The 27,286-nt window shown below is 35.3% G+C and overlaps 1 protein-coding gene across 2 annotated transcripts; it reads right to left on the reverse strand.

Moving 5' to 3' along the window:
* Positions 1–7,450: 7,450 nt before the first annotated feature.
* On the reverse strand, positions 7,451–26,979 carry LOC149705003 (uncharacterized). 2 transcript variants are annotated; one of them, XM_089865150.1, is made up of 6 exons: positions 26,851–26,979; positions 11,236–12,009; positions 11,027–11,170; positions 9,351–10,949; positions 9,159–9,284; positions 7,451–9,083 (listed from the first exon to the last, which is right to left on the reverse strand). In XM_089865150.1, exons 1-6 carry the CDS (start codon positions 26,867–26,869, stop codon positions 8,773–8,775), a joined length of 2,973 nt encoding a protein of 990 aa, XP_089721276.1. In that variant the 5' UTR covers positions 26,870–26,979; the 3' UTR covers positions 7,451–8,772. The 2 variants fall into 2 exon arrangements, with proteins under 2 accessions (XP_089721276.1, XP_089721275.1); XM_089865149.1 differs by lacking the exon at positions 26,851–26,979 and adding an exon at positions 13,359–13,636.
* Between the last annotated feature and the right edge of the window lie 307 nt (positions 26,980–27,286).

Here is a 27,286-nt window from a genome sequence, read left to right on the forward strand (position 1 = left end):
AATCAATATTCATGGGTATTTTAGTAGTAGTCAGCTATAACCTTTGCATGTATTTTATATAAATCACGTGTAATTTAGTATTGTTTGTATTAAGTTCAGCATTAGTATATAATAAGACACTTGTGCATGGTAAATTTGGTGTTTTTTAAGGTAGTATTATATAAATGCCAGTATTTTATTCAATATTCATGTGTATTTTAGTAGTAATCAGCTATAACTTTTGCATGTAGTTTATATAAATCACGTGTAATTTAGTATTATTCGTATGAAATTCAGTATTAGTTTCTAATAAGCCACTTGTGCAGGGTAAAATTGGTGTTTCTTTAAGGTAGTATTATATAAATGCCAGTATTTTATTCAATATTCATGGGTATTTTAGTAGTAGTAGTCAGCATAACCTTTTAATGTATTTAATATAAATCCCTTGTAGTTTAGTATTATTCGTATGAAATTCAGCATTAGTATATAGTAAGGCACTTGTGCATGGTATAATTGGTGATTTTTTAGGTTGTTTTATATAAATGCTCGTATTTTAATCAATATTCATGGGTATTTTAGTAGTAGTCAGCTATAACCTTTGCATGTATTTTATATAAATCACGTGTAGTTCAGTATTATTCGTATGAAGTTCAGCATTAGTATATAATAAGGCACTTGTGCAGGGTAAAGTTGGTGTTTTTTAAGGTAGTATTATATAAATGCCAGTATTTTATTCAATATTCATGTGTATTTTAGTAGTAATCAGCTATAACTTTTGCATGTAGTTTATATAAATCCCTTGTAGTTTAGTATTATTCGTATGAAGTTCAGCATTAGTTTCTAATAAGGCACTTGTGCAGGGTAAAATTGATGTTTTTTTAGGTTGTTTTATATAAATGCTCGTTTTTAATCAATATTCATGGGTATTTTAGTAGTAGTCAGCATAACCTTTGCATGTATTTTATATAAATCCCTTGTAGTTTAGTATTATTCGTATGAAGTTCAGCATTAGTTTCTAATAAGGCACTTGTGCAGGGTAAAATTGATGTTTTTTTAGGTTGTTTTATATAAATGCTCGTTTTTAATCAATATTCATGGGTATTTTAGTAGTATTCGAATGAAAAAAACTGTAGTAATATTTCTATGAAAAATCAGATTTTCGTGCTCATTAAATGTTCTAAACCTAATACAAACTCTAATTCTTCCGCCTATACAACTAAAATAACCTAGCATAAGCCTATCTTTTCCAGGATCTAACATAGAATAACTTAGCATAAGACTATATTTTTCAGCATTTACCAAGAATAAACCTAGCAAAAGCCTATGTTTCAAGAATTACTATAGCATAAGCCTAAGATTTAGACACGTGACGTCATTAAAAAAAAATGAAAAATCAGATTTTCGTGCTCATTAAATGTTCTAAACCTAATACAAACTCTAATTCTTCCGCCTATACAACTAAAATAACCTAGCATAAGCCTATCTTTTCCAGGATCTAACATAGAATAACTTAGCATAAGACTATATTTTTCAGCATTTACCAAGAATAAACCTAGCAAAAGCCCATGTTTCAAGAATTACTATAGCATAAGCCTAAGATTTAGACACGTGACGTCATTAAAACGCGTCTGGTCGTATTTACCTATAAATAAAAAGCCGATGGGGATAAATTCCATTCGTTACGCTTTAGCCACGCCCCCTTTTAAGGTCCTAAACCACCTTGTATGTAGCCAATAAAGGACAATAAAAAAAAAAGACAAGCATCAGTCAATATACCCTCAAGCTAAATATCAACCCGTACTCTGAAGAAAACCGCGCAAATGCACTCGTTAGACTATGGGCATGAAAGTTATGCCGTTTTCGGGGTGATACGAGCCAAACCTACATTTGACAAAATAAAAGGATGGATGGAACCATTGTTAGCATCTTGGAAGACGTTTTGAAGGAATTTATGGAGGAGTGGACGGAGATCTATTCAGCGTTGGAAACTGGCGACTTGGGTAATTATCGTTACTTAAACTTGAAAATAAAAGTAACCTTTATGGAGGGGAAGATAGTATTCAACGAGGGTAGCATCTTCACTCTAACAAAGGCTGAGGAAGGGAAACTGAACGAGAAATTTAGTTTTATGAAATTTCACTACAACCTTTTGAATGATCAAGTTATAAAATGCATGTACGAAGCTATTGTAAAAACGCCTAGGATCTACCATAGAATAACCTAGCATAAGAGTATATTTTTGCAGCATTTACCAAAGAATCTAATACAGCATAAGCTTGCCAGGATCTACCATATAATAAGTCTATCTTTTTCATGATCTAATATAGCATAAGCCTATCTTTCACGATTACCATAGAATAAGCCTATCATAAACCTATATTTCAAGATCTATAATTGCATAAACCACCCAGGATCTAACATAGAATAAGCCTAGCATAAGCCTATCTTTCAAGATATTCCATAGAATAACCTAGCATAAGCCTACCTTTCAGAATCTACCATAGCATAAGCCTACCAGGATCTACCATAGCAAAAGCCTACCAGGATCTACCATAGCAAAAGCCTACCAGGATCTACCATAGCAAAAGCCTACCAGGATCTACCATCGCAAAAGCCTACAATAGCATAAGCCTACCAGGATCTACCATAGCAAAAGCCTACAATAGCATAAGCCTATCCCTATAGGTACCAGCCACGTGACGTGATCAAAAATTAGCCGTGACGTCATCAAGAAAACCACCACCAGGTGGCTCAACAATTCAAATTTCCCGCCAACACCATCACGTGACGTCATAAATTCCCCCCCATCCCCCCCAACACCATCATGTGACGTCATCAATTCCCCCCCCCCCATCCCCCCCCTAAAGGGTGAAGGTATAGAACCAAAAATTTTTACCCCCCCCCTGAAAGGGGGGGAAAGAAGGGGGGTAAAATTTTTGGTTCTATACCGTCACCCCTACTCTCTCAGACTGGTTATATATTTCTTCTATCTCTCTAATCGAGTCTTAATAATACCGTATTTTTCTATCGCGTCTCTTTAAGATTTCAAATCTTTTTTTTTAATTTTTTGTAATTTGTAATTTTATTCCCGGACCTCTTAGACAACTAGACGCCCGATTTTTCCAGGAATTGAGTTTATAGTTTTTCGGGCACATTTTTATCGGAGAATTTTATTTCTATATTTTTTTCTAGTTAGGTATTGATTGAATTGTTGTCTGTCTGTCTGTCTTTATATTTGAGAGATTTTGACGATTTTTTTCTGGTATTTGGTCGGAATGAGTTGATTTTGTTACAGTTGAACGAAATTGTTTAGGTGTTTTGAGAGTTGAACGAATGGGATGTCGAAGTTTTTATAGTTTGGTCAATTGGTCAAGATGACCAGAACCAGCTAAACAAAATGGAAAATTCATTAAAAATTTATAATCATACCACGTTAAGTAAAAATACCTATTTTAATCGCAAATAGTTTTTTAATAACATTTACAAATTTATTTCTATATTCTGTTGCTCGCTCCTTCGAACGCCGGCCATTATAATCTAATTAAAGATAATAATAATAAGGCTTCCCTATTTTTCGAGTTTGTTCAACTTTGCCATTCAAAAATGGAAAGCTTTTAGGCACCAATGGGTAGAAAATTCAACAGTCCCTCGCCTGTAAGGCATCTTTCCCCCGATCATTGGTGTGCCGCGGGTGAAACATTTCTACAGGGGTTGTATTGAAAATACATTAATTTTCGTGCCCCTTAATGTAGGCTTCCTATTATTTTAAAGAAAATGATACCGAATATGACTTAAAAATATATTTAATTTTAAAATATAAATTCGAAAAACCAATTTGGTAATAAATAATTAATTTATTTTTCAAAATCTAATAAGTCAATAGAGAGGCAACTTCTTGTTTTTTTTTCTTTTAAAATCCAAGGTCTAATAATGGGGTACTAGAGGTAACCCCTATGTTCCAAAAAAAAATATGTACTCTAATTATCGTTATTAACTGGCGTGACAATTTTAAGTTAAAAATTGTTAGGAAAAATTGATGGCTGAAGGGTTTGAATCTCTTGTTTGGGCCGCTACCCTTTCGTGTATTACGCCACGCTGTCTTTCCTTCATCGCCTCAAGCGCCTAAAATATGATTGGTGGTCTCTACATGGTACGAGTGTATATATAAGAAACATCTCTTAAAAGGGAGGGTGAAACGCGAAATCAATTGATTTTTTAAAATCATTCGGAGGTATTTCCTGGATGTTTTAGTACGCAGATTGGTCTTTTAATTAGTATCTGGAGAATCTATAGATAAAATAACTTGATTTTCAGTTTCACCCTCTCTTTATATGTTGAACACGTCATGCGCTAGGTTTCTTGGAAAAACATTCCAACTCGAGGCTTAAAAAAAAATTGTAATTTGTCTCTTTTCGAAAACAAGGTGATGGGGTTCGAATGAACAATAATATATTTTAGTAGGAGAGGTGGAGATGCTGCATAGCAGAGTGGCAGGCTGAATAGTGATGCGTTTTGCGACCACTTTATGACGTTATATTTTTGAATTTTTTGAGACATTTCGGGCTTTAGAAAATACAGGGTGTTCCAAAATGGGTGGTGATAGGACCGAAGTGCTGTTGGTTTTATGGGAAATCAATTTTGAGTCGAAAATGTAACTTCAATGAAAGATTTTGTCAATAAGGGCCAACCCAAAACAAGTTATGATTGCATTGGTTTACCTGTCTTTTCTAGATTGTATGATCTTTCTATTCTAGCATAAGTTAATAAGATATATTGGCTATAAGTTTGACACTGGTTACAAACTGGAGCTTGTCATGAAGTAACGTAGGTCATGGATTCGAGGTAAGGCGACGCCTGATGAGTCGCTGTCAAAGGCTAAATAGGAAGATGGAAGTCCTGCAAAATTAGCAACCGATAGGACTGTTCACGAGCCGAGCTGAGCGAGCTTTTTAAAAGCTCGGCTCGGCTCGAGTCAAAAAAACGGCGGCTCGGCTCGACTCGAGCCGAGCTGGGTCTTGGCTCGGCTCTAGCTCGGCTCGGCTCGAAAATGATCGAGCCGAGCCGAGCTGGCTCGATTAACATATACATGATTAAAAAAAATTGCTACTACTAACGTCAAACTTGAGAATGACTATAAATGCCATCCCATGTTTAGGAATGTAGTGGTTCAGTAAAACCCGCTCTTTAAAATATGCTCAAGGTTAGAGACGAGAGATTTTTCCCACGCTTTATTTCATGTAAAGATACAACGGAACGCTATTGGTGGAGAGAATAAAGACTAAAAGGAAAGCACTATATCAGTGACTAAGCTCGCGAGCCGGCTCGCGAGTCGGCTCGGCTCGATGCCTATCGGCTCGGCTCGGCTCGACCATAAAAAAGCTCGCTCGTTAATTAATCGAGCCGCAAAAGTGGCGGCTCGGCTCGGCTCGAACTCGGCTCGCTCGTCACGAGCCCGAGCTGGCTCGAGCTCGTGAACAGTCCTAGCAACCGAGTGTAGTCTGCAATTCTCACTTGTCGTTCTCGAACTAGCTCAAGCTGTAAGTCTCTAGCATTACGATGTATAGGAAGTGTCATACTTACGGAACATATCTTATAAACTTATGATTCTAGTTTATATGATTTATAGCGAAACTAAAAAATAATAAAAAAAAACTGTATGAGTCATTCAAAACCTCGGGCCTTATTCTCATTTCTTCATTTTCGCCGTCTTTTGCTATATGGTTAAAAGTCGAATTTAAAATTTTATACAATAAGGGTTCCAAGTTAAGAAGAAATTAAATAAAAAAGATTAAAATTAATACTTAACCTAAATAAATTTTTGATTGAAATAAAGTGATTTAGGCCTACATCACCTGTTGTTAAAAGGGGCGTTAGACTGACGTCAGTTAGACGTACGTTTTTTGGTGGTCTTATAATTATTTTCGCTTGTACACTACACTATCCGCGTTTCTCTCTACTAAATTGAATCAACTATACCTAAATAACAGAAGTAAATAAGTAGGAAGTAATTTATAATAAATAGTTCGGGCGATAACTGGGTCAGGAAGCTAGCGTAACTTCTAATTAATTTACTTCTAACAGGTAATTAAAAAGTGTTTTTAGGTATATGTATAGCCTGTGATCGATCAAATTTCTTATTCGAGTTTCGAAAGCGGCCCCTGAATTAGAACATGTTCACTTCTGAAGTAATAGTTCTATAATATCGTGATATGATTTAATAAAATTTTAATATATGAAAAGGATTAACTTTATCTGTGTAATATTTAAGTCGATAATTTGTATCTGATAAGGCTGGTATGAATTAAGGGGGATTGATTTCCCAAAGAACATCCCCCTTAATTTATGGCAGAGTGAGTGATTAGCCCCTCGTATGGTAAAAAAATGAAAGAGACAAACTATCTTTTATGGCTTAATTTTTTTTAATAAAACTTCTATTAATTTATCTCGCAAAGTTTTCTTGTTTCTTTGTTTTTCTTTCTTTCTTAAAAAGCGGCGAATTCTATTTATAGATAGAGAAAAATAAAGAGCGACAAACGATTTATATTAAAACAAATATTATAATATTGAAAAACATTTAGTTATATCCATTAAGAAATTAAACTTTTAAACAGTCCTACTTATTCATTAATTAATTAATTATATGTCTTTATCCACAAATTTCAATTAGTACGCGTCGTATTACGTAATCCTGGAAAAGAAAAAAGAAAAAAATAATATTCTATTTACATAATGAGGTTTATTTTCTTAATTAGACGCGTTTTAATCTATTTGTTTCTTAATTAGCATCGTTAAATGTTAATTAACTCCATAAATATCGAAAAGAAAAGAAAAAAACACTCGTCACTCTGTTTTAAGTCTAGAGTCAGACGTAATACTATTTATAGATAAAAAGAAATCAAAATATATTTATATATATATTCTCCAATTTTTTTTTTCTTCTTTATTTTTAAACCTAATATAAATAATTTTTTTCTTTTAATTTGACAACACTTAATGTGACGAACTATAATTAATCTAATCCGGATTAATTTTACAATACAATTATCCCGAAAATTAATTAATATATATATTTTTTTTCAATCCATTTATTTATTTATTTATTTTAAATTTTATTTATCTCTCCCATTATTTTAATATCGGCAGTTTTTTTCTTTTAAATTTATTTTTAATCCACGTGGTAATTATCGTGTTGATTAATTTTAATTTTTTATTTGTTTAAAAATCACTCCGTACGTCGTTTTCGAAATATTAATTTGTGCAAAGTTTCTTGTATCGTGGAATGTCTGTATCTTTTTAATATTCCTTCAGTAAAAGATAATTAATTTAGTAACAGATCGAGGAGGGTCAGAGGTTAAATTACGGATGATTTAGTTACATAAAAGGACCAACTTTAACTACAAAATTAAACTAAAAATCTGTCGATAATTTAATTTAGATTTAATCAATTTGAAAATATTAAAAATAAAATAATAATTTTGTAACTTTAAAAAAATTAATTTGGGTTCAATTTCGACCGAATTCATAATTCAACACTTGGAAAACTAAAATAATTTGTATCCTATAAATTTAAAATAATGATTATAACAATTAACAACGGAATTATATCAATAATAATAAATGGGGGTTTTGGGTTCCAAAATTCTAATTGAATTGGTATCAATTTAATTAAAGATTAAAACTAATTGGAGTCTGAGGAAGAGAGAGATAGAGAGCAACGTGGCTTATTTAAATTTTAATAAAAGTTATTTTTGTTTTTTTTTGATAGAAGTTCAAAATTTCCGACGTTTATCACTTCAATATTGTTCAAGATTAAACGTTCGGTATTAAAAGTTTGGGATGGGGAAAAAAAGGAGAGAAAGAGGGAAAAAAAAACGCCTTCTTTATCACAGATTCGAATTAGGTTTTTTTTTTTTTAATAATTATCCGTAAGATGCTCACGATGTTTAAAGTTAGGGGCATCCCATTTTAATTTTTCTTCCCGTTTTTTTATCCAACCGCGAAAATACCGTATACGACGACGCAAAACCAAAATAATGTTTTTCTAAACTTATAAATCACGCTTTTGCTTATGTTTTTTTTTGTTTTTGTTGTTTTTTGTTTCTTCAAATATATATATTTCTCAATATCTCAATATTATTGTTCCAAGCTAAACTATAACGCAATTTCCATCAACATTTCACTCGTTTAGGCGTCCATTTTAATTTTATATTAATTATTTAAATTTTTTTTGAACTAAAAATATAAAATGCTTGGGATTTTTTTTTGTATATTGTTATCCATAAGCGACAATGTTTTTATGGCACACTCCCCGTATTTTGTAAGTCGATTTTTTTTAATAATTAATAATTCATGAATTATGACGTTTAGTTCTCATGAGTTAAATCGACTTAATTATTATTATTTTTTTTCAGTTTATTTGGTTTATATTATTAAATGGGTTGTGAACTTTTTGTTGTTAAAATCGTCTTAAACACGCCCCTATTATATTTTTCTTTTTTGTAATTTTACACCGGGTCGGGTATATTAACCTAAAATGTTCCTAAAAATACACCGATTATACCGAAAAAAAAACAAAAAAACTTTTCAATATTTTCACACACACACACATCTCCTAAATCTACGTTCTTCAATCTTCAGTAAATGTCAAACCACAAAATAGCTTCTTTATGTTAAACTTTTTTTTTCACTGACACTTTCCCTTTGAAAAAATAATTCCCCCCCCCCCTAAATCTTTTTTTCTTTTGTTTCCACGCACGTGCGAGCGAGCGAGCATCGATTAATTAATAATTTTTATTAAACGACCGAAACGAGCTGATTGGCTGTTGGCGCTTTGCTCTCCAAGCTTTGTTTGCGTTTAGGATTGCCGCCATTTCGCTCGCAATTGCCATTGCTTCGACGATGGTGATTATTGGGATCATCCGCCCCCAAGATTTCAACTTCACCATCCTCTCCGCTTCCGACGTTTTCCATAGATCTGGCACGCTTTCTTTCGGTATACCGTCTAACGCAAGGTACCATAAAGCTTAAACTCGCCGAAAAGACCAGCAGAGAGCCGGAAATGAAGAATGGCAAGTCGTAGCTACCCGTCATATCATAAATTGATCCTGGTTTTAAAAAAAAAGAAAGAGTAAAAGAGATCATTAACGAGGTTGTCAGTCCGATATTTACGAGTGACTTACCGGCAATAGGAGGTCCGAGTATGGAAGCTGATCCTCTAAACAAGCTCAAGATGCCAAAAGCATTGGTTAGTCTGTCTAATCCCAGCAAGTCTACCAGGATGATCGACGTTAAACAGATGTAAGCGGCTGTAAATATACAAAATATATTAGAAACTGTCCGCGAGGGTCTAAGTACTTGGTAGTTGTACTTACAAACAAAGAGTCCGAACAAGGTGCAATCTATAACGAGGGTCGTGTAAGTTTGACAGAAAGGAATGGCCAAGATGCAGAATCCGCAGAAAGTGAGGCTGACATTGTTGACCAAGAGGGCGTCAACGGAAGGTCTATCGGACAACCAACCGAAGAATAGACGACCGGCGGTATTGGTGATGCCGATAATGGAGAGAAGGAAAGCGGCCTGGTCCGAGGGAACTCCTTTCATCACGGAGCTATCCGTGATGTAGACGTAAGGAATGTAAAAACCCAACATGCCGAAGATGTTGGCTATGCAAATTAAGAGGAACACCGGGTCTTTCAAGAGGGAGAAATTGAGAGTCTCCTTCATGGTGTCCGCCATGCTTTTCGGCATTAAACCGATACACGGGGCGCAACAACCGGTATCCCGAGGAGGTGGAGCCGCGGACATTGGCCGATCAGTTCCGTCGCCCGCCTCTTGAACCGCGGCGACCGACGCGTGAACGTCTCTTGGAATCGAAATGACGCTAGTTACGTACGAACGAACGTCCTTGGAGGAATTGTACTCTGGCAGGTTCCTGATACTTCCGCTGTAGAAGATATCCTTACGGTACATTGGTCGAGCGAAATCCTTCTTCGTCGGCTTCTTAATGCTGGGTCGAGAACCGTCTAGAGGAACTTGGCTTTCTTCGCTTTGTAATTTCTTCCAGACTTCCTCCACCAAGTAGTTGTTGTTGCGGTTTTGTCTATTTTGTCCGGGAAAGAGGTACGAGCCGCTAGACGATAAATGGACCGAGTTGGGTACGCTGGTTTTGCGATGGTGCAACTCGCTGTTGACCGTGATGTTGCTGACGCTCATTTTCATTCGACCACCACCGTGGTTGTTGATGAGACCTTTCCTCCTGGCTATTTCTCGGATTCCGGTCGAACCAAATTGATTACTTCCTCCGTCCACGCTCGGAGTTTGGACGGGTGTGGTGGGAGGCAAAACGATGGAAGGAAGCGGAGTGGGGGGAACGGTAGACAACGTCGGAGTCGATTCGGATGGAGTAGCTCTTTGGGTTAGTTTCTCTTCGGACGAGGATTCTTCGTCGCGGGAGCCGGCCGGTGACTTTCTCACTTCTTCGATGGGCGACAACGTCACGACGGGGGTTTCCGTGGGCGACTTTCCAAACTGGTCGAGATTCAAAGTGGAATGGACCCCCGGTTCCGTGTTCAGGAGGATCTTAGCCCGCTTTTCAACGGTGCCGTCAGCGTGTTGGACCAAAAAGAATTGGCTATTGCACAAAGAGGCGTGTCTTTGCCTCTCTTTCTCCTCGGCAATTCGTTGCAGAAGAGGTTTGTTGTAACGATCAGTCGCTTGAGACGATTTGGCGTTGGCTTCCAAAGGTCGCATCAGAGCACCGAATACGACGCAATTCAGGGCCAGACCGGCTAAAATCATAACGGTTCCTTTCCAATCGTATATATCCAGGAATTTCTCGCAAGCCGGAGCCAAAACGAAAGCACCGACTCCCGAGCCGCAGACGGCGATACCCGTGGCGAAAGCCCGTTTCGTCGAGAAGTAATATCCGACGCTAACAATGGCTGGCAGGTAAATAAGCCCGAAACCAATTCCTGGAGAAAAATTATCATAAAACCAATTTTAAGCTTGATCTTACGGATGCGCATTCAATGAAAAAGTTATGTCTTACCTCCCATGATTCCGTACGTTATCATTAAAATATCAACAGTTGGGGCTCTGGTACTTAAAAGAAAAGCGACGCAAGCTATAATACTACCGGCTATGGTGACGGGTCGACAACCGAAACGATTAGTTAAAGCACTAACTAGAGGACCTGAAAAAAATCAACTTTGAATTAACATTTTGGAAAGGTTGAGGACATTTTGTTCGGGGACTTACCAGCACTTAGATAACACCCGGATAACAAAGATCCAACCCAGGCTGTTTTGCCCTTTGGGGCACCGTAGAAATTGACGAATTCCATGAAGAGAATTCCGAAAGAGTACGCGATACCGTCCACGACAACGTTACAAAGAAAGGAGGCTGCGACGATAACCCAGCCCCATCCACCATCGGGAGGTTCTGGGATATCGTCGGGACCTATATCAAGGTCATCTGGGTCCCACTTATCGTTGTACTCGTCATCATCCTCGTCTTCTTCTTCGCCGGAATCGTCTTGATTGTCCTCGTGGTACGAGTAAGGGTGTGCCGAGTGAGTACCTGGCACGGGCGCTGTCTGACTCCTTGGTCTCTTCGGGAGCAACGTCGTCAGCGTAGGCTTCTTGGGGACCAACCCTAGAAGCTCTTCGCTTTTACCACCGCCTTCTTCGTCGGATGCCTCTTCTTCTTCCCGCCTATCTTCCTCGATCTCCGCCTTCAACATCCGATTCAACTGTCTCAAAGAGGCATTCTCCGAAGATTCACTTTGGTCTTCGGGTTCCTCCGGTAGATCTTCCAGCGTGGTGGCAGCGCCCGATACGGTAGGGATTGCCGTGGCGGCAGCGGCCGAAGATGGCGTTTCCGTTTCCGGGGAACTGGTTCCGCCGCCATCGGCCGATTGAGCGTTTACCGACTCGGCCGGACTAGACTGTTGCGCTTTAGGGAGGTGAAGAGATTCCGACGACTTGGTTTCATCGGTGGAACCCTTGTCGTCGAGCTCTTTGGCCATCTTATCTGTCGGACCAGGAGAAAGAAAGAAAAGCAAAAATCGTTAACGAACCCGTAATTTTGCACTCGTCAATAATAGCCATACTGCTCGTGGGCGGTGTAATCGCGAACTTACGAATCCTTTCTCCGTCCCAAATACACGCGCCAGTCACGACCCGTCAGGAATATCTTTCCCCGAATCCGAATTATCTATCCATCGACCAAAATTAGCATTCTTCCGGTAGACTCGCGAATATTTTCATTACAAATTTTCGCTTTTTCACCTCGCTGTCTCATTATCGGCGTTACAAATTCCGAACCCGATTTCATATTTAATTATCTAGAACGACAGAATAACTTCAAACTGCTTAAAAATCGTTCGATGTTTTTCCTTCGCAATATCTTGGGATTTTATATTTTATGATAATTTTTATGACTTGAAATTAGTTTTTTCTTCTTTTCTCTCTCTCTCTATTCAAATTATCTGTTTTTACGATCCCGCAGAGTGTAGTGTACCAGCATTTAAAAATAAGTTAAAAAGAGTCATTTTTCCACAGTATGTGATAGCTGGTCTAACCACGAGATTATTTATTTAAAACCACAGGGAAGTTATCAATGCGGTTTTTGGTTATACACGAACGAATAAATCTATCCCAGAATTTTATAGATAAGATTTCTTTGAATAAATACTTTTGTTAGGTTATCATTAATCAACATTTGTTCCAACTAACTACCGATCGCCTTAAGACCTCCGCGAAGTGGGGAATTCATAAACACCGATATATTTAGGGCTAATTTTCTTGAAACTAAGCGAGGTATTATATTTATATTAAAGGCAACTATAATCGAAGTTGCTCTTCAAAGATCTAATTATGTTGCTTTTGATCTCGTAGGCGTTGGTGTAGTTAATTAGTAGAAGGTATAATTATAAACGAGTGGGCTTACTAAGTAATTTCTCGGAAAATTAGTAAGTAGATTCATAAAGCCTACTGTTTACTCCCCCTAAATTAAGGGAGTATTCCCATTCGGCCGAAAAAGCAGTGTTGAAAGTACCGTTATGTTAGGTTAACAAAGACACGTTCGATCGAATCCGCCTTATTCCCAATGCGTGTGCCGAGGCTTATTGCATGATTTTTAGCTTACAAAATGAAACAGAAGCAGACGACGCTTCATATTGACCCAGATTTATCAGTTAAAATCGCGCGATAAGCCTTGGCACACGTATCGGGAATAAAGAGGATTGGACAAAAGAAAAAAAATACACATTTTTTTAACCCAATTCAATTAGCATCCTACGATACCTAATAATTACTAACTTAACTTAACTAATAAACAAATGCAATAAAATAAATTTAATTTAATTATAAATGACTTACAATAATCATCGTGACGCGATTGTCGCCTCGTGGAGGTAACTTCCAACAACACCATATTTTAATAAAAATCGTTCGCAATAATTAATTGAAAATCCTTATAGCAACCATAATTAGGTCGACACCGACGTTAAGCCTAATCTCTTTTTGTAAATAATCGCGCTTAACATCTTCGAATCGCTTTGTACGTGAAAAAAATTATTTCAAAATCTCGAGCTGCGCGTGCTAAATCTTTTTCACGCGCCAGAATTTAAGAAAAATATCGCGATATTTAATCCTCGTGCAATAAACAATTAAATATTCTCAAAATCGATATTAGCAGCTTATTACTTAACTACTCGAAAGCCGAAATGGTTTTAAACAAAATTTTTAGGATACTAGTGTTGATAAAAGTTCTTCTTATAGTTAATCAATCGGGGGGAATGTAATAAGGACTTTGGAATCCAGTTGGAATATTCAACTATCTTTTAAGATATACGGTATAATACTTGTAAGATTGCGTAGAAACCAAATGGGGAGAAAAACGCGAAAGAAAAAAAAATGTATGCGAATTTACGATTTTTCGTTTACACACCTCTTTATTCCGTTTTCCAAATTTTTTTCGAAGATCCCTTTAAAATTTTCTCAAGGTAATCTAGTCTTTAGCTAATCCTAAATTATATCCCCCTCCCCTTTAATTTTGTACCAGGTATACGAATTTTTATACCAATCAAAAAATTATTATATAAATTTTAGGGGAATTTTATATTAAAGTAATATATCCCCTTTTTTCAAAGAAGAAATATGTGAATATTTAAATATAGATATTTCATAGTTGCAAAAATACTCTAATAAAATTTCAAAAAAATAATATTAAATATTTGAAATATTCTTAGGTTTAAAATTGATGAATTTATTTCATTATAAAAGATCTAAAATTGAAGAAATTTAACAAGTTAGGTGTCACAACGTAGAATTAAAAAAATTTATTCGCCTAAAACGTCACTTATGGGTCCTAAACCTAAATAAATGTAAATATTTTATAAAAAGAGTTAACTTCATTACGACACAAACAGTATCTCTAAATAATTAAAAATAAACCATTATCAATGAAAAAAGGCATAGACATTAGAAAAATTATCACCATAGCCCCCAAAAAATTGTCACCATTTCAACAAGCCAAATTCTGTCCATAGATTTACGAATTGCAATTTAAACTCTAGTAGGAATATAAAAATCAATTTATTTTCTCAGTACGGTTGGACTTAGTTCAAATTAAAAAAATCTTTACCGTAGTAAGCTTGGCGCCTAGATTCGATAAAAATACCAGTTTTTGCATCGAAGCACGAGATGAAATCATGGTACTTCACGTGGTACCGCTTAAATACCACGTAACTGAGCGCGTGGAATTGTTAAGTAATGTTTTAAACACATGGAAAAATAATAAAAAACCCCACATCTAGTTCTTTTTTGTCATGATCCGTTGTATGATTAAATTTATACAGATCACGTATATGACCCTGGTCCTTTTTTATCTTTAATTATTAGTTAAATAATTTCAGATCTTAATTAAAATTAAAAATCGAAATTCTCGTTTAGTTTTACTATAAATTTAAATGGTTAAGTATATAATAATAATAATAATTAAAAAAAAATTGTTTATTTAAAATTTTAGGACGAAGGTTGTTTACAAATTTACTCTATCGCGTTTATGAAAAAAGAAATTTCACGTCACTTTAATGATTAAAAACACGTGTATCAGAGCAGAGGAACCTTGAAAATTTTAAATTTTAAAGGGGTGTGGTTAGATTGATTTCTGATAATTTAAAATATGTATAGCTGCTTTTTTTTCTTTGGCTTGATTAATTGACGGATGATTAAAATGACATGCAAATTTCAATCCGTTACGCGATAATTATAAGGCTCGAGTTACGCGTAGAAACAAACGGGGATTTAGTGAATCGTATCCTAGCTTACCATCTTCCCTTTAAATTAAAAGACTAACAAGTTGTCCCGTATAGTTTCGCGTATTACCTAAGAGTTGTTCATCTCTCGGTGTTCAGAGCTATTAATTTTGACTTAAGTTTATAAGATATGTTACCACCATAAGTTTGTCACTGGAGCTTGTCATGAAGTGAGGGAGGTAGGCCATAGATTCGAGGTAAAGCGACGCCTGGTGGTGAGGCCCTGTCAAAGGCTTATTAATGCAGACTGAATAGGACTAGATGGAAGTCCTGCAAAATTAACCACCGAGTGTAGTACTTCAATTCTCTCTTGTCGTTCTCGAACTGTAAGTCTCTAGTATTACGAATTACTTATCTTATAACATATCTTATAAACTTATGATTTTAATGATAACGAAATCGGATCATATCGCGGGGAAAAATACATTGATAAGTTTATATAGAAAAATATCTTCTTGTTAAGTTTTATCTTTGCGAAATAATACGATTCTAACCGCGGAACATCTAGTAGGATTACACGGATATTACTTTAAGTGAGTACCCGCCAATCGCTAAAGCTATAGCTTCAAATCTCCGCGCGGCTAATCTTATACCTTCGAGATTTTTCTTTATCTTTTTCCTTTTTATTTTCGTTCCCTATTGTTTCTTCGAATCGTACTTAGGTAATGCGGTAATACCTAAACTACACTTCTTGTAAACAATAATGGATGATTTCTCTTTCGCGACACCATTTTAGGAGATCATCCTCTTTAAGTAAAAATCAGAGATGTTTCGAGCAAAGTTAAAGACAAAGAACTTCCCCAGCTTTTTCTCAATGATTATTTGATCCATTTTCATAATTGTTTGTCTTTAATTAGACATATGTTACGTGTTGCGACGAGGTCTAGTCCGATCTATAAAATATTTTCTTAGTTGACCTTAGATATTGAGATATTTGAGGTCAAAGGTTACCATGTATATCTAAGGAGGAAAATTAATTACTTTTTGGAAGTAACAAGTTGACGTTTAAAATATAAACAAAACAATACTTCTTTTTTGCTCGTACTGCGTTTTAAGTAATATTCTTAAAACATTGCCAAAAAACCAATATTTTATAGTTGCAAAATCTGATAAAAGCAGTAATTGTAATTGATGGCGAAATATGTTTGTAAAGTTGAAAGTTAGCTTTGATGTGCCATTCGAAATTTCGAATTGAATAAATTACAATCTCAGTTAGAATAAATTATAATTCTCAGAAAATTAAACCAAATGTAGGTCATTTTTGATGTCGATCTCTAGTTTATATATTTACTTTTTATTTATTTATTTATTTATTTATTTTCGAAAGTAAAAATAACAAATTGTCTTGAGTTTTGAAGAAGAATTTAATACCGAATTTTGCATAAAGTAAAGTTATTCCGTTTCAAACTTTAATTAAAAATATAATTAAATTGGTTTTAACTTTATCACGAGTCTCGATAAAAGGGGTGGTATTATTGTGTCACGCGATACTCTACTCTCTAGTCGGGATAAAATTAGTTCTCAAGTAACTTAATAAGATATTAGTAACGTTTTCGTTTTTGCATAAGAGTTTTGAAGTTTCCAAAAAAAACGGGAGCAAGGCGAAATGTTATGTTTATTCTGTCTCTCTCTCTCTCTCTTAGTCCAAATAGGTTAAGATTTATTTATTATCGACAATGTCATTATTTTCTTTGGAAACTCTAAAAGAGAGGCGCAAGAGCTACAAAACGAGAACTGTGATTAGGAAATTTATTTAGAACGTCTAGAACAAAGGGTTGTAGCTCTTTTTGCCCCCATCCCCCGTGGCTTTCCAAGGACGTTTAATCCATTTGTCTTTTACTGAATTGGGCTTTAAGATAAACTTAAATAGAGTATGGTCCCTTTTAACCCTTCTTGGGAGACTTTATAAGGGAGTTGTTTGTTACGAGCGTCCCCTGGTTATCTCTACCGTCTCAGACACGTTCTGCGCAGAAGTGGTAGAGAGAGAGTAAGTGTTTTAGTCGTGTTTATGGTTACGTAATTTAATGACGTTTCAAGAAGCGATCAAGAGAAGCGTCATCTCTTCTGAAATTTCTCATTGGTCCATTTTCAGGCTCTAGATAACCATTTTGAACAGAAATTATTTTAATTAAGGGTTACTACTATTTTTTATTTCATCAATTCTCAAGGAAATGCGCGAAATGCACGTAAGATGTCCTTGGCCATTCATTAATATAGCCGCTCCCCTTATACATTCTCCCTGATTAGATTAAACCCTACAGTTTCTTACTTTGATAGAAGAATTAATGGGATGTCGGTCGAATGGGGACAAGACCTACCTTTAAATTTGCGTAACACCTATAGTAGGTCTGGTTTTATTTGAATATAAAGAAATATAAAGATTTCCGAATTTTTTTTGGTTCTTGGATAAAGATTTTTAATTTATACTTCACTATCACTTTAAGATTAAGATTACGGTTACGACAACTCAGGCCGTCCCTTTCTTTTTAATTTCTGTCTAGGCGACGAGTCCTAAACGAATATAAATCAACTAATTAAGTTTAATCTTGATTAATGAAGCTTGAAAGTTGATTTCTTCTTACTGAATTAAAACTCAACTGAAGTTCACTATTTCCTAGCTTAAAAGTAACGTAAATTTTCGAATCCTTTTATTTTTTTTCTCTGTGTGTGTTAGATAATCTTATAAACATTTGCTATAGAACCCCTAAAAGTAGGTCAGGGCTTTGCATTTCAATAAACACTCCATCGTAACTTTAAACCTCTAACGTTTTATATACACGGTATTTAAAAGTTGACTCTCTCATGTCATAAAAGTAAACGCGTAAGTAATTTATGCGTTGACTTAAAAAAGAAAAAGAATTAAAATTAGCTCGCAGATGGTTTGTATTTAATATTCGATATTCGGTTGGGTTGGTTGTAAGTTGAGATCTGTCATTATAGGAAACTTTGATCCCGTTTTGTAATAAGTGTTTCCATTTGGTAACAGAGAATTTGTTTCCATTTTATATTTAAAATTTGTATGTCATGAGCATTGCGGGAGCAGTGGATCGAGGTATTTTTTGTTTAAAATTGGGGTTGATACAGTTTCCAGAAAACAGTGGAATAGACCAATTCGATGTAACTAAACGAGGGTGAAACTTTTGCCTTCCATCTCGCTTTTTTGCGCCTGCGCTGTAGTCTTTTGGTATATATCATGAATTTATAAGTGATATGTTCCATAAGTATGACCGTGCTACCTATACTTCGTAATGCTAGAGACTTACAGCTCGATTTTATAGCTCGAGAACGACAAGCTAGAATTGAAGTCCTACACTCGGTGGTTAATTTTGCAGGACTTCCATCTAGGTCCTATTTAGTCTGTATATTTAGCCTTTGACACTAGCTTAATTTTGAAGGACTTCCATATCTTCCTATTTAGTCTGCATTACTAAGCCTTTGACAGCAGCGCCTCACCAGGCCTCCTTCGCTTTACCTCGAATCTATGACCTACCTCATTCACTTCATAACAAGCTCCAGTTTGTAACCAGTGAAAAACTTATGGTGGTAACATATCTTATGAACTTATGGTTTTGGTAATTTTCGCATAGATATTGTGGCCCACTGCTATCTCACGCCTACTTGCAAAATGCGCCACGTTCACACTTACGAGATTGCGATCTTTTCGATACAATTTTTCTAATCAATTACTTTTTATTGTTATTAAATTCAATTTCATTAATAAAATAAAAAGATGTTTAAATTTGAACTTCTATATATGTTTAAATTTGAACTTCTATATATTCTAAGCAAAGAAGTGTTTGGGTTACGTAACCGGTTAGCAACCGGAATTTTACATAAGAGAAAAAAAAAATTCATGGAAGTCCCCGCTATTTATTTTAATTCTTAATCCCCCCCCCCGGTCAGGTTCATGTTATAAAATTATATCAAGTTGTTTCTATACGTAACGCGTTTTTTGTAACAGGGGGACGAATCAGTTAATGCTATGATAAATGGGATGGTTGGTCTTTATTTCTTTAATTTTAATGCTGTGAAATTGTTCTAATGTAAAGGGTCTTTATGATAAGTCTGCCATAAATTAAGGGGGATGTTATTTGGGTGATTTTGAGTCAATAATGTTCTATGAAATTTTGCTGTCCAGGCCACTGTCTTCGAGTTATGATTTGATTGAGTGTTTTAGGAGTCATCCGTAAAAAATTAAAGTAGACCGCGCTGATTTGTTTTTTGACGAATAAGTCAATTATTTTAGGCTTTCTCGTTTTTTAACATGGTTCAAATTCAGCCATTAACAATTAATAATGTCAGTAAAAGGAAGGGATATTAAAAATTGAGTGAAAATGTAAAGGATTTTCATTTAAAGGCCATATTTCCGCTTTTACATAACCATCTGATATATATCGCGGGTAGCCGGCGAATCAGCTGATTCTGGTTCGTACCAGTTTCGACCGAACCCGCGGTTGCTATGGCAACGAGGCAGTTTTCCCTTTTCAAGACTCTCTACTCCGTCGCCCGACAGTCGGGGACTCGCTAAGGAACTAGATTCTCCCTTCTTCTTCCTCTTAACCTAAAAGTTCTCTTCCGCCCAAACTGCATGGGATTAGAAATTTCTCCCAACGAAAAATTTTCGATTTAAACCGTTTGCATTGGAAATCACTGGAAGAACAAAAAAACATCCATGGGGTTATGCGCCGCTGCTACCTTTTCAATAGAAAAACCACGAAAAAAAGAAAAGAAACGTATTGGTTAAATATTGGAATTCATTGGTCTACGGCTTGACTCTAGATAACCACTTTAAACAGTACTTATTTCGATTGCCAACTGTACCTGAAATACCTGGAATTTGAACATGAGCTAGTGTCAGAGAATTTTAGAATTTTAATATTAAAAGTCAGGAGATTTTAAAATTGTGATATTAAAAGTCAGGAGATTTTAAAATTGTAATATTAAAAGTCAGGAGATTTTAATATTGTAATATTAAATGTCAGGGGATTTTTAATCTCGATTCTTTTTAGTGGCGCTTAAACTTAATTAACTAATATAAAATTAATCTTTTCAACTTCATTATCGAGCTGCGAAATACAACAACAAATTTAATTCTATAAGGTATAGGTTTTTAACCCATCACGTATTTGGAGTTCAATAAACCTTTGTTCGTAATAAATTCTTCAACCTAACCCTTCTATATCTTAATTTCAAGCCCAGTTTCTTCAAAGAAATAAAAAAATAATAATTCGCGTGAAAAAAAATGCCGGTGAATTTATAACAAGCAGGTTTCCGGTTTTGTTAGATGACGTTTGTTGTTATGAATTAGATTTTAATTTGTGTATTTTTTTCTTTCTTCTTTGAACTGAGATCGAAATAGTTCGTATTCGGGCAACGGGTGATAGGCCCACATTTTAGAATCGAGATTAAATTTGATTGAACGGGTTATTTTAATTTTTTAAACCGAATTCGTTGTTAGTTTGGCGCGAAAAAAGTCTTGCGCCTTTTTCAAATTTTTGGCGCGTGATTTTTTTCCCCACGTGTTTATAAATTTTGGCGCGAGATTTTTTCCCCCACGTGTTTTTCTATTTTCAATTTCAAATTAGGCTTAAGACATAAAAGTTGAAGGGAAATTTAATGATAACGAAATTAAAGCACTTTCCATATTTTAGGATGTTACGCGATTTTAGCTCTAATGGCTAACAACATCATCTAGTTATCTTTTAAAATTTAGTCGTTGACCTGGTTGGAAAGGCGTATTTTTAGAAGCACACTCCGATTTTTTTCGGCGAAGGAAGAAGGCGAAGAGAGTGTTTGCCTTGCTAGCTTTTTTCAGGAGAAAAATGTAGACATTTCAAACGTATTTTGAAGGAAAATGCTTTCCCGTATGTTTACTCGCTCCGACTCGCTTCATTTCGTCATTAGGATGTTCTTCAATGGTCTATTTAGGCCAAATATTAGGGTTACTTCAAGCTAAAGGCGAGTTTCGTTAGTTCAGGCTCTCTCTCACTCTCCTCTCTGGTTTAAGTTCTTCAAAGTCACATTGTTTAAAATAAACACGATTCATATGTGCAGTACCCTTACATATTTCCGGTAAATCTCTTAACTTCCCTATTTATTAATAAGAGGGAATTTTTAATTACGTTTTGTTATTCTAACGACTTTGTCATGGTTGTTTCCTGTTTTGATGCCCGTTGAAATTAAGTAAAAAACAATACTTCCATCCAGGAAGCGTGTACTTTAATTATGTTAAGCCGCGTGTTAGGCCTAATTCTTCCATTTCTTTAAGCCTAATTCATCCAATATGTTAAGTCTAAATTCTTCTTCATTATAAAGCTTAATTTTTGAACTTTATTAAACCTAATTAATCCATTTCTTTAAGACTAATTCCTCAATTATGTTAAGCCTAATTCTTCAACTTTTTAAGCCTAATTCTTCAACTTTATCATCTTTAATTAAGCCTAATTATTCAACTTTATTAAGCCTAATTCTTCAACTTTATTAAGCCTAATTCTTCAACTTTATTAAGCCTAATTCTTCAATTTCTTTACGCCCAACGCTTGCAATACATTTTTAGCTCTATTTTAAGCCTCATTCATGTTTTATCTCAAGGAAACGTGAGAAAAGTCATTTCCAAAAGAATTGTTTCGCGTGATCTTAAAGATATCGGGCTGTTGATACGATCAGCTGTCATTTGTTACCAATAACGACCCTTTAACGAGAGAAAAAAAGGCGTAAAGGGATTGTGACATTGTCATATTTTACGGGGAAATAAATTTAGACGTTACGATAAGAATCATCAATCAGAAATGGTGACATATTCCCCTGTAGGGAAATCTACTGAAAAAGTAATGGAATATTTTAGGCCTAGCCCAACTCTTTTCCAGGGTTCGCACGAAAGGGTAAAACAGGTTGCGCTAGTAAATTTATACATTTTTGATTCAGCACTAAGAGTTCATATAATTATTTAGATTATAAAGATTTCTTCAATATATTTCATTTTAGCAGAAGTGATTTTTAAAACTTGAAAATATCATTGAAGTAAATTGGTTTTTGAAAACTTCCTACGAACCCTGGCAAGGATTATAATAATCTAAATGCATCAGGTGAAAGAAAAAAAAACAGCTCGCGATTTGTTGCCCAAAACCAAAACAGAATGAATTGGTAAAAAAAAAAGGTTTTCTAGTGTCAAGTAAGTTATTAATAGACACGAATCGTGCGCTTACTCCGTCTTAGTCATCTTTTCTAGGGTAGAAAATTGCAATAACGAAAGAAAATTGGCAGAAAGGTTAGCATATATGCCTAATAGTTAAAAATTCTGCAAATACCTATGAACACCTTTTTCTAAAGGCGAATTTCTTAATTCTATGAACCAAACAGTAACCTTGCCAAAGTCAAACTATACACAAATATATAATCACATAGTCTTAACGATGGAAAATTTCCACAGCATATGAGAGATGCTAGGAGAACGGTGATATTAGTATTGGAGGGAATGCATACAACAAATAGGAAACATTGCGCCCCATCCCTATATCCCAAGCTGGTTTTGTGGGCCGGGCTTGAGAACTTACTATCCGTTACGCCTCATAATTCTGACGTCTAAGCCTTTCTGTGATTTCATTGGTTAGTAGCAAGGCGCGAGGTTAGGAGGTGCGCGTGCCAAGGTTTAAGAACCAGCTAGATAGATTATTCGAGAGATAAAGTTCTATCTCTTCCCACAAAATCGCCCTAGATACGTTGAGGAAATTAAATATCTACACAGTGATTCTTATTAGCTGTATTTATTCTTGGTGTTGGCTATTTTAATCGTGGAATTTCCAAAGTAAATTGGTAACACCGTCGCTGTAGAATCTTGGGGGTTTGTGCGAGTGAGAGAGAGAGAAAAAAGGACGATGTACTAATGATGTTTTAGACTAATTGTCGTTCGCTTCGTTTTCTTACGCAATCGCGTTGACTGTTACTGGGTTGTTTTAACATTAGGGAAGCCTCACAGCTATCTCAAAAACGAGGGCTTTTTTAGGCTTAGCGAGTTATTAACAGAGATAGAGTTGCACCGTTTGCGCGACGCCCCGGGGGAATACAGACGCAATAAGAGCTTTGGGGCTGCTTTTTATTTTGTAGAAATAAATTAAATGAAACTCGAATCCCCCGTCTTCGAGGATTCATAATGGTCATCTTATAAAACCTTAATCCCACTGAGACGAAAGTTTTATACGAGAAATTAATTGGTAATTGGACACGGATATACCATATACAACACCGCGATCGATGTATATATAGAGAGCCTTTTCACGGAGTAGGCTTAAGGTCTATTTAAGGACTTTAGGTCTAACTCAGACCAGAGATGGAGATGTATAGGTTTTTGTCATAAGTTGCCATGGAAACGTTTAAAAAAATTAGGCACATTTAGGTTCGTGACTTTTCGTGATTAGGCTTAAAGTTTAAGCCTAATTCAGACCATGGATGGAGATGTATAAGTTGCCATGGAAACGCTTAAAAATCAGGCAAATTTATGCTCGTGACCTTTCGTGATTAGGCTTAAGGATGAGTTAAAAACTTTAAGCCTAACACAGACCAGGGATGGAGATGTAGCTTTTTTGTACAAGTTGCTATGGAAACGCTTAAAAACTTATTCACGTGATTCATAATGATTAGGGTTAAGGATGATTCATGAATTTTAGGTTTAACTGAACGTTTCCATGGAAACGAACAGATTCCCAGTATGGTTTGTTTTGGAACGGTTGTTAATTTAGCGACGTTATTTTAGGGTTTTATTATTAACTTTGGTTTAGTTTACTTTTGAAAATGCGTTGAAATTCATTGAAAACATATTGCATAGCCCTAGACGATGAGGAGAAAAAGTATTTTCGTACACTAACTCTCTCTCTTTCTCGGAGTTGAGTCTTTCGTCATTTTTATCCTAGTTCCTTACTTTTCCTATGACCCACATCTTATGTAAGTCTTAAAACATACTTGGAACCTTCCATAGACGCTATTGGAACCTTAAGCTTGGTTTTCAAAGAGAAAAGAATGATTTTCCTCAACAGGTTACCATGAAAACCCGGCTTATAATTTGTCACAAAAAAAGCCCCCAGTTGATCGATGATGTTTAATTATACAAAAGGGACCATTTCAAATTATTTTAATTACTGTTCCATATAGAGCGCAAAAAAAAAAAACAAACCATAGAATTTTTTATTGGGTTTAAGTCTTATCATTTGGTGGAAAGTTTACTTTTACGAATTTCCTGCGAAAATCCGATTAAACCCGTACAGTCAGTAGCTCCCTTACTAATTTCCGGAAAATGTTTTAATATGACGTGTTTTTCTACTTAATCCCAGGAGCAATTAACAAAAAAAAATCAATAAGTAAAAAACAGGGTGAAATTAATTAGTTCATAAATTGCATTGCAATCTAAACTATCCTCCGTAACTGAACTGATTTGCACTAACAAAAAATTATAGTTTTTTATCGAATTTAATAAGGTTTTAAATCCGCCGACATCTTGGAAAATGGCGGTCAAAATTAAAAAATAACTTGTTATAAAATATGTATGCGTAAAGTTTAAATATTTTGACATCTCATTTATTAGTTTTATCTTTTATTATGCAATGGAAAATATTATTGTAAAAGCTTAATTTATAACGAGTGTATTTTACCAATTGAAAATCAAGTATCTCGCGTTAACGGTATTTTTTTTCTTCTATACTATAAAGGTGCCCAAAGGGTTAGCGCCCGACCTATATATCGCGTGTACTCGTACGCATGCATACACTATCTTATAAAATGCCCAGGGACAGGTTACAATTTACCTTTATATTCTTTTTGTTCTTTCTCAGGTTTTTTCTTTTCTATCTCTTACTGTTCTGTAATAGCTGGCTGCTAGTTTTGAGTCTATGGAAGCGGTTTTTTGTTGCGTCATCCAACTGTCTTTTGCTTAGCTTATGTATTTCAAAGTCGTAAACCTAGTTTTATGTATGTTTGTTCGTCTGGTTTTAATATACCTTTGCACGTATGTTTCGGAAATAATAATATTTTTAGTGGTTTTTAAATCTCTAATAATTACTGCCGGGGTGCATCTAAATTTCATGGAATGTAAATTTAACAGATTCTTTGTACGCTATATGTGCATGTAAATTTCATAGAATTTTCGTTGAAATGCATGCATGTATATTTCATAGAATTTTCGTACACTATGCATCTATATTTCATAGAATTTTCGTACACTATGCATCTATATTTCATAGAATTTTCGTACACTATGCATCTATATTTCATGGAATTTTTGTTGAAATGCATTTAAATTTCATGGAATTTTCATTATATTGCATCAAAATTTCATGGAGTTTTCATTATATTGCATCAAAATTTCATGGAATTTTCATTAAAATGCATCAAATGTTCACAGTATATAGATATAAATTAAATGCAGTCTTTTTAGACCATAAATCTTATAAATTTCCCTTCAAACTCGTTAAAATTTCATAAAATTCGCATCTACGTAATTTTTTATTATATACCTACATTATATATACGTCTATATTCAATATATATATAAAACCCCATCCATTCTAACGGTACTGTACACCTACACACAATTTGCATTAAAAAACAAAAGTTCAACAAACTATATAATAATTTAAGCAAATTTAAAATCGACAAAATATCTGGAAACAATACTTTGGATGAAAAAAAAACCTGGAAAACCTCTTTAAGTTATTATAAATACATAAGCAAACCCATTAATCAAATCGTTCTTAGTTCGGACTTGGAAACCGAGCAATCAATAATGTATGTATGTTTTTTTACGTGAATATTTCCTCAGCAGAGAAAAACAGTCATAGAATATTAGTTAACGTATGGAAATTCCTAGAAGTTACAACAACTACGTATTCAAACTGAACTGAACTGAAAAAACACTACATTGCCATAATGTTATATAGTTCCCTCTCTTCCCTCTAGTTTTAGCGACCCGCTTGTATTGGTTATTAACCTACGCTGTATTTTCGAGCTAATAGTGTTTGTTTCACGGCCTTGTTTAGGAGCTTGACGCGTCAGCCTCTGTTCTAATTTGTACTTACTGTACCTTCCACCTAATCTCCCTAAGCCTATCATCCTATTGAACAATGCAATTTGGCCTGGCCTTGCATTTATGGTTTACGTCGCAACGAAAACAACAAATTTCTATTCGCTTGTTGATTTAAAATATTTGTCATTTGAGTTAAGTTGTAATTTTAATTAGTACTTAATTAATCCGCCGCGATCTCTGGTTAGTTAAGCGTAGTTGTGACTAAAGCATTGGCCACGAGTCCAAGGATTTCACACCTGAGTACGCGCGTACAAGCGAGTTGTTATATTTAGAGTCGGTTGAGTGACTTGGCGACTCGACTACTTCACGCAACATTTCGTAACCGTTAGATAGGTTAAGGATATTTAAAAAATACTCCATCCTTTCGTTTCGGTCACTCTCGGAACAAGTATTATTTCTAATACGTAACCGGTTTATTTCTTTGATAAATTTTACTTATTCCAAGATTGTAATTATTGAGAGATTGATAAATTTGACTTACTGATATTTAACGGAGGCATATTGTAGTAGAAGTTTTGAAAATTGACGTGTGGTGTATACTGTGTAGCTTGTTTCTTACGCTCCTGGAGAGGGTGGTGTCGCGATTGACAGAGAGGTGAAGTAATAATCGGGGTGAGAATTCATCCACTCCGGTGGATCTCCGGAATAAGGATACCTTGGAAGGTTTTCAGCCGCGTCCCTCGGATCTGGACGCTCCGGAGCGGCGCCCGCGGACAGCTGGATGGTTCTTGAGGAACGCTGATGGACTTGAGGTCCACCCGGCCATCCGGGAAGGTTTCCACGATGTCCCGAGTAGATCCGAATAGATTGAAGAAGATCGTAATTTCTAAGGTCGACCTTTGAAGGACCCGTTAAATCGCGCGAAACTTGTGACACCAGCATGAAGAAAAGGTGGCAAACCACGCGCCCGCGTTTCA

This window comes from Phalangium opilio, unplaced genomic scaffold (genome assembly GCF_054372755.1).
Source record: "Phalangium opilio isolate 3A_F unplaced genomic scaffold, DU_Popi_V2 ptg000014l_1, whole genome shotgun sequence".
NCBI lineage: Eukaryota > Metazoa > Arthropoda > Arachnida > Opiliones > Phalangiidae > Phalangium > Phalangium opilio.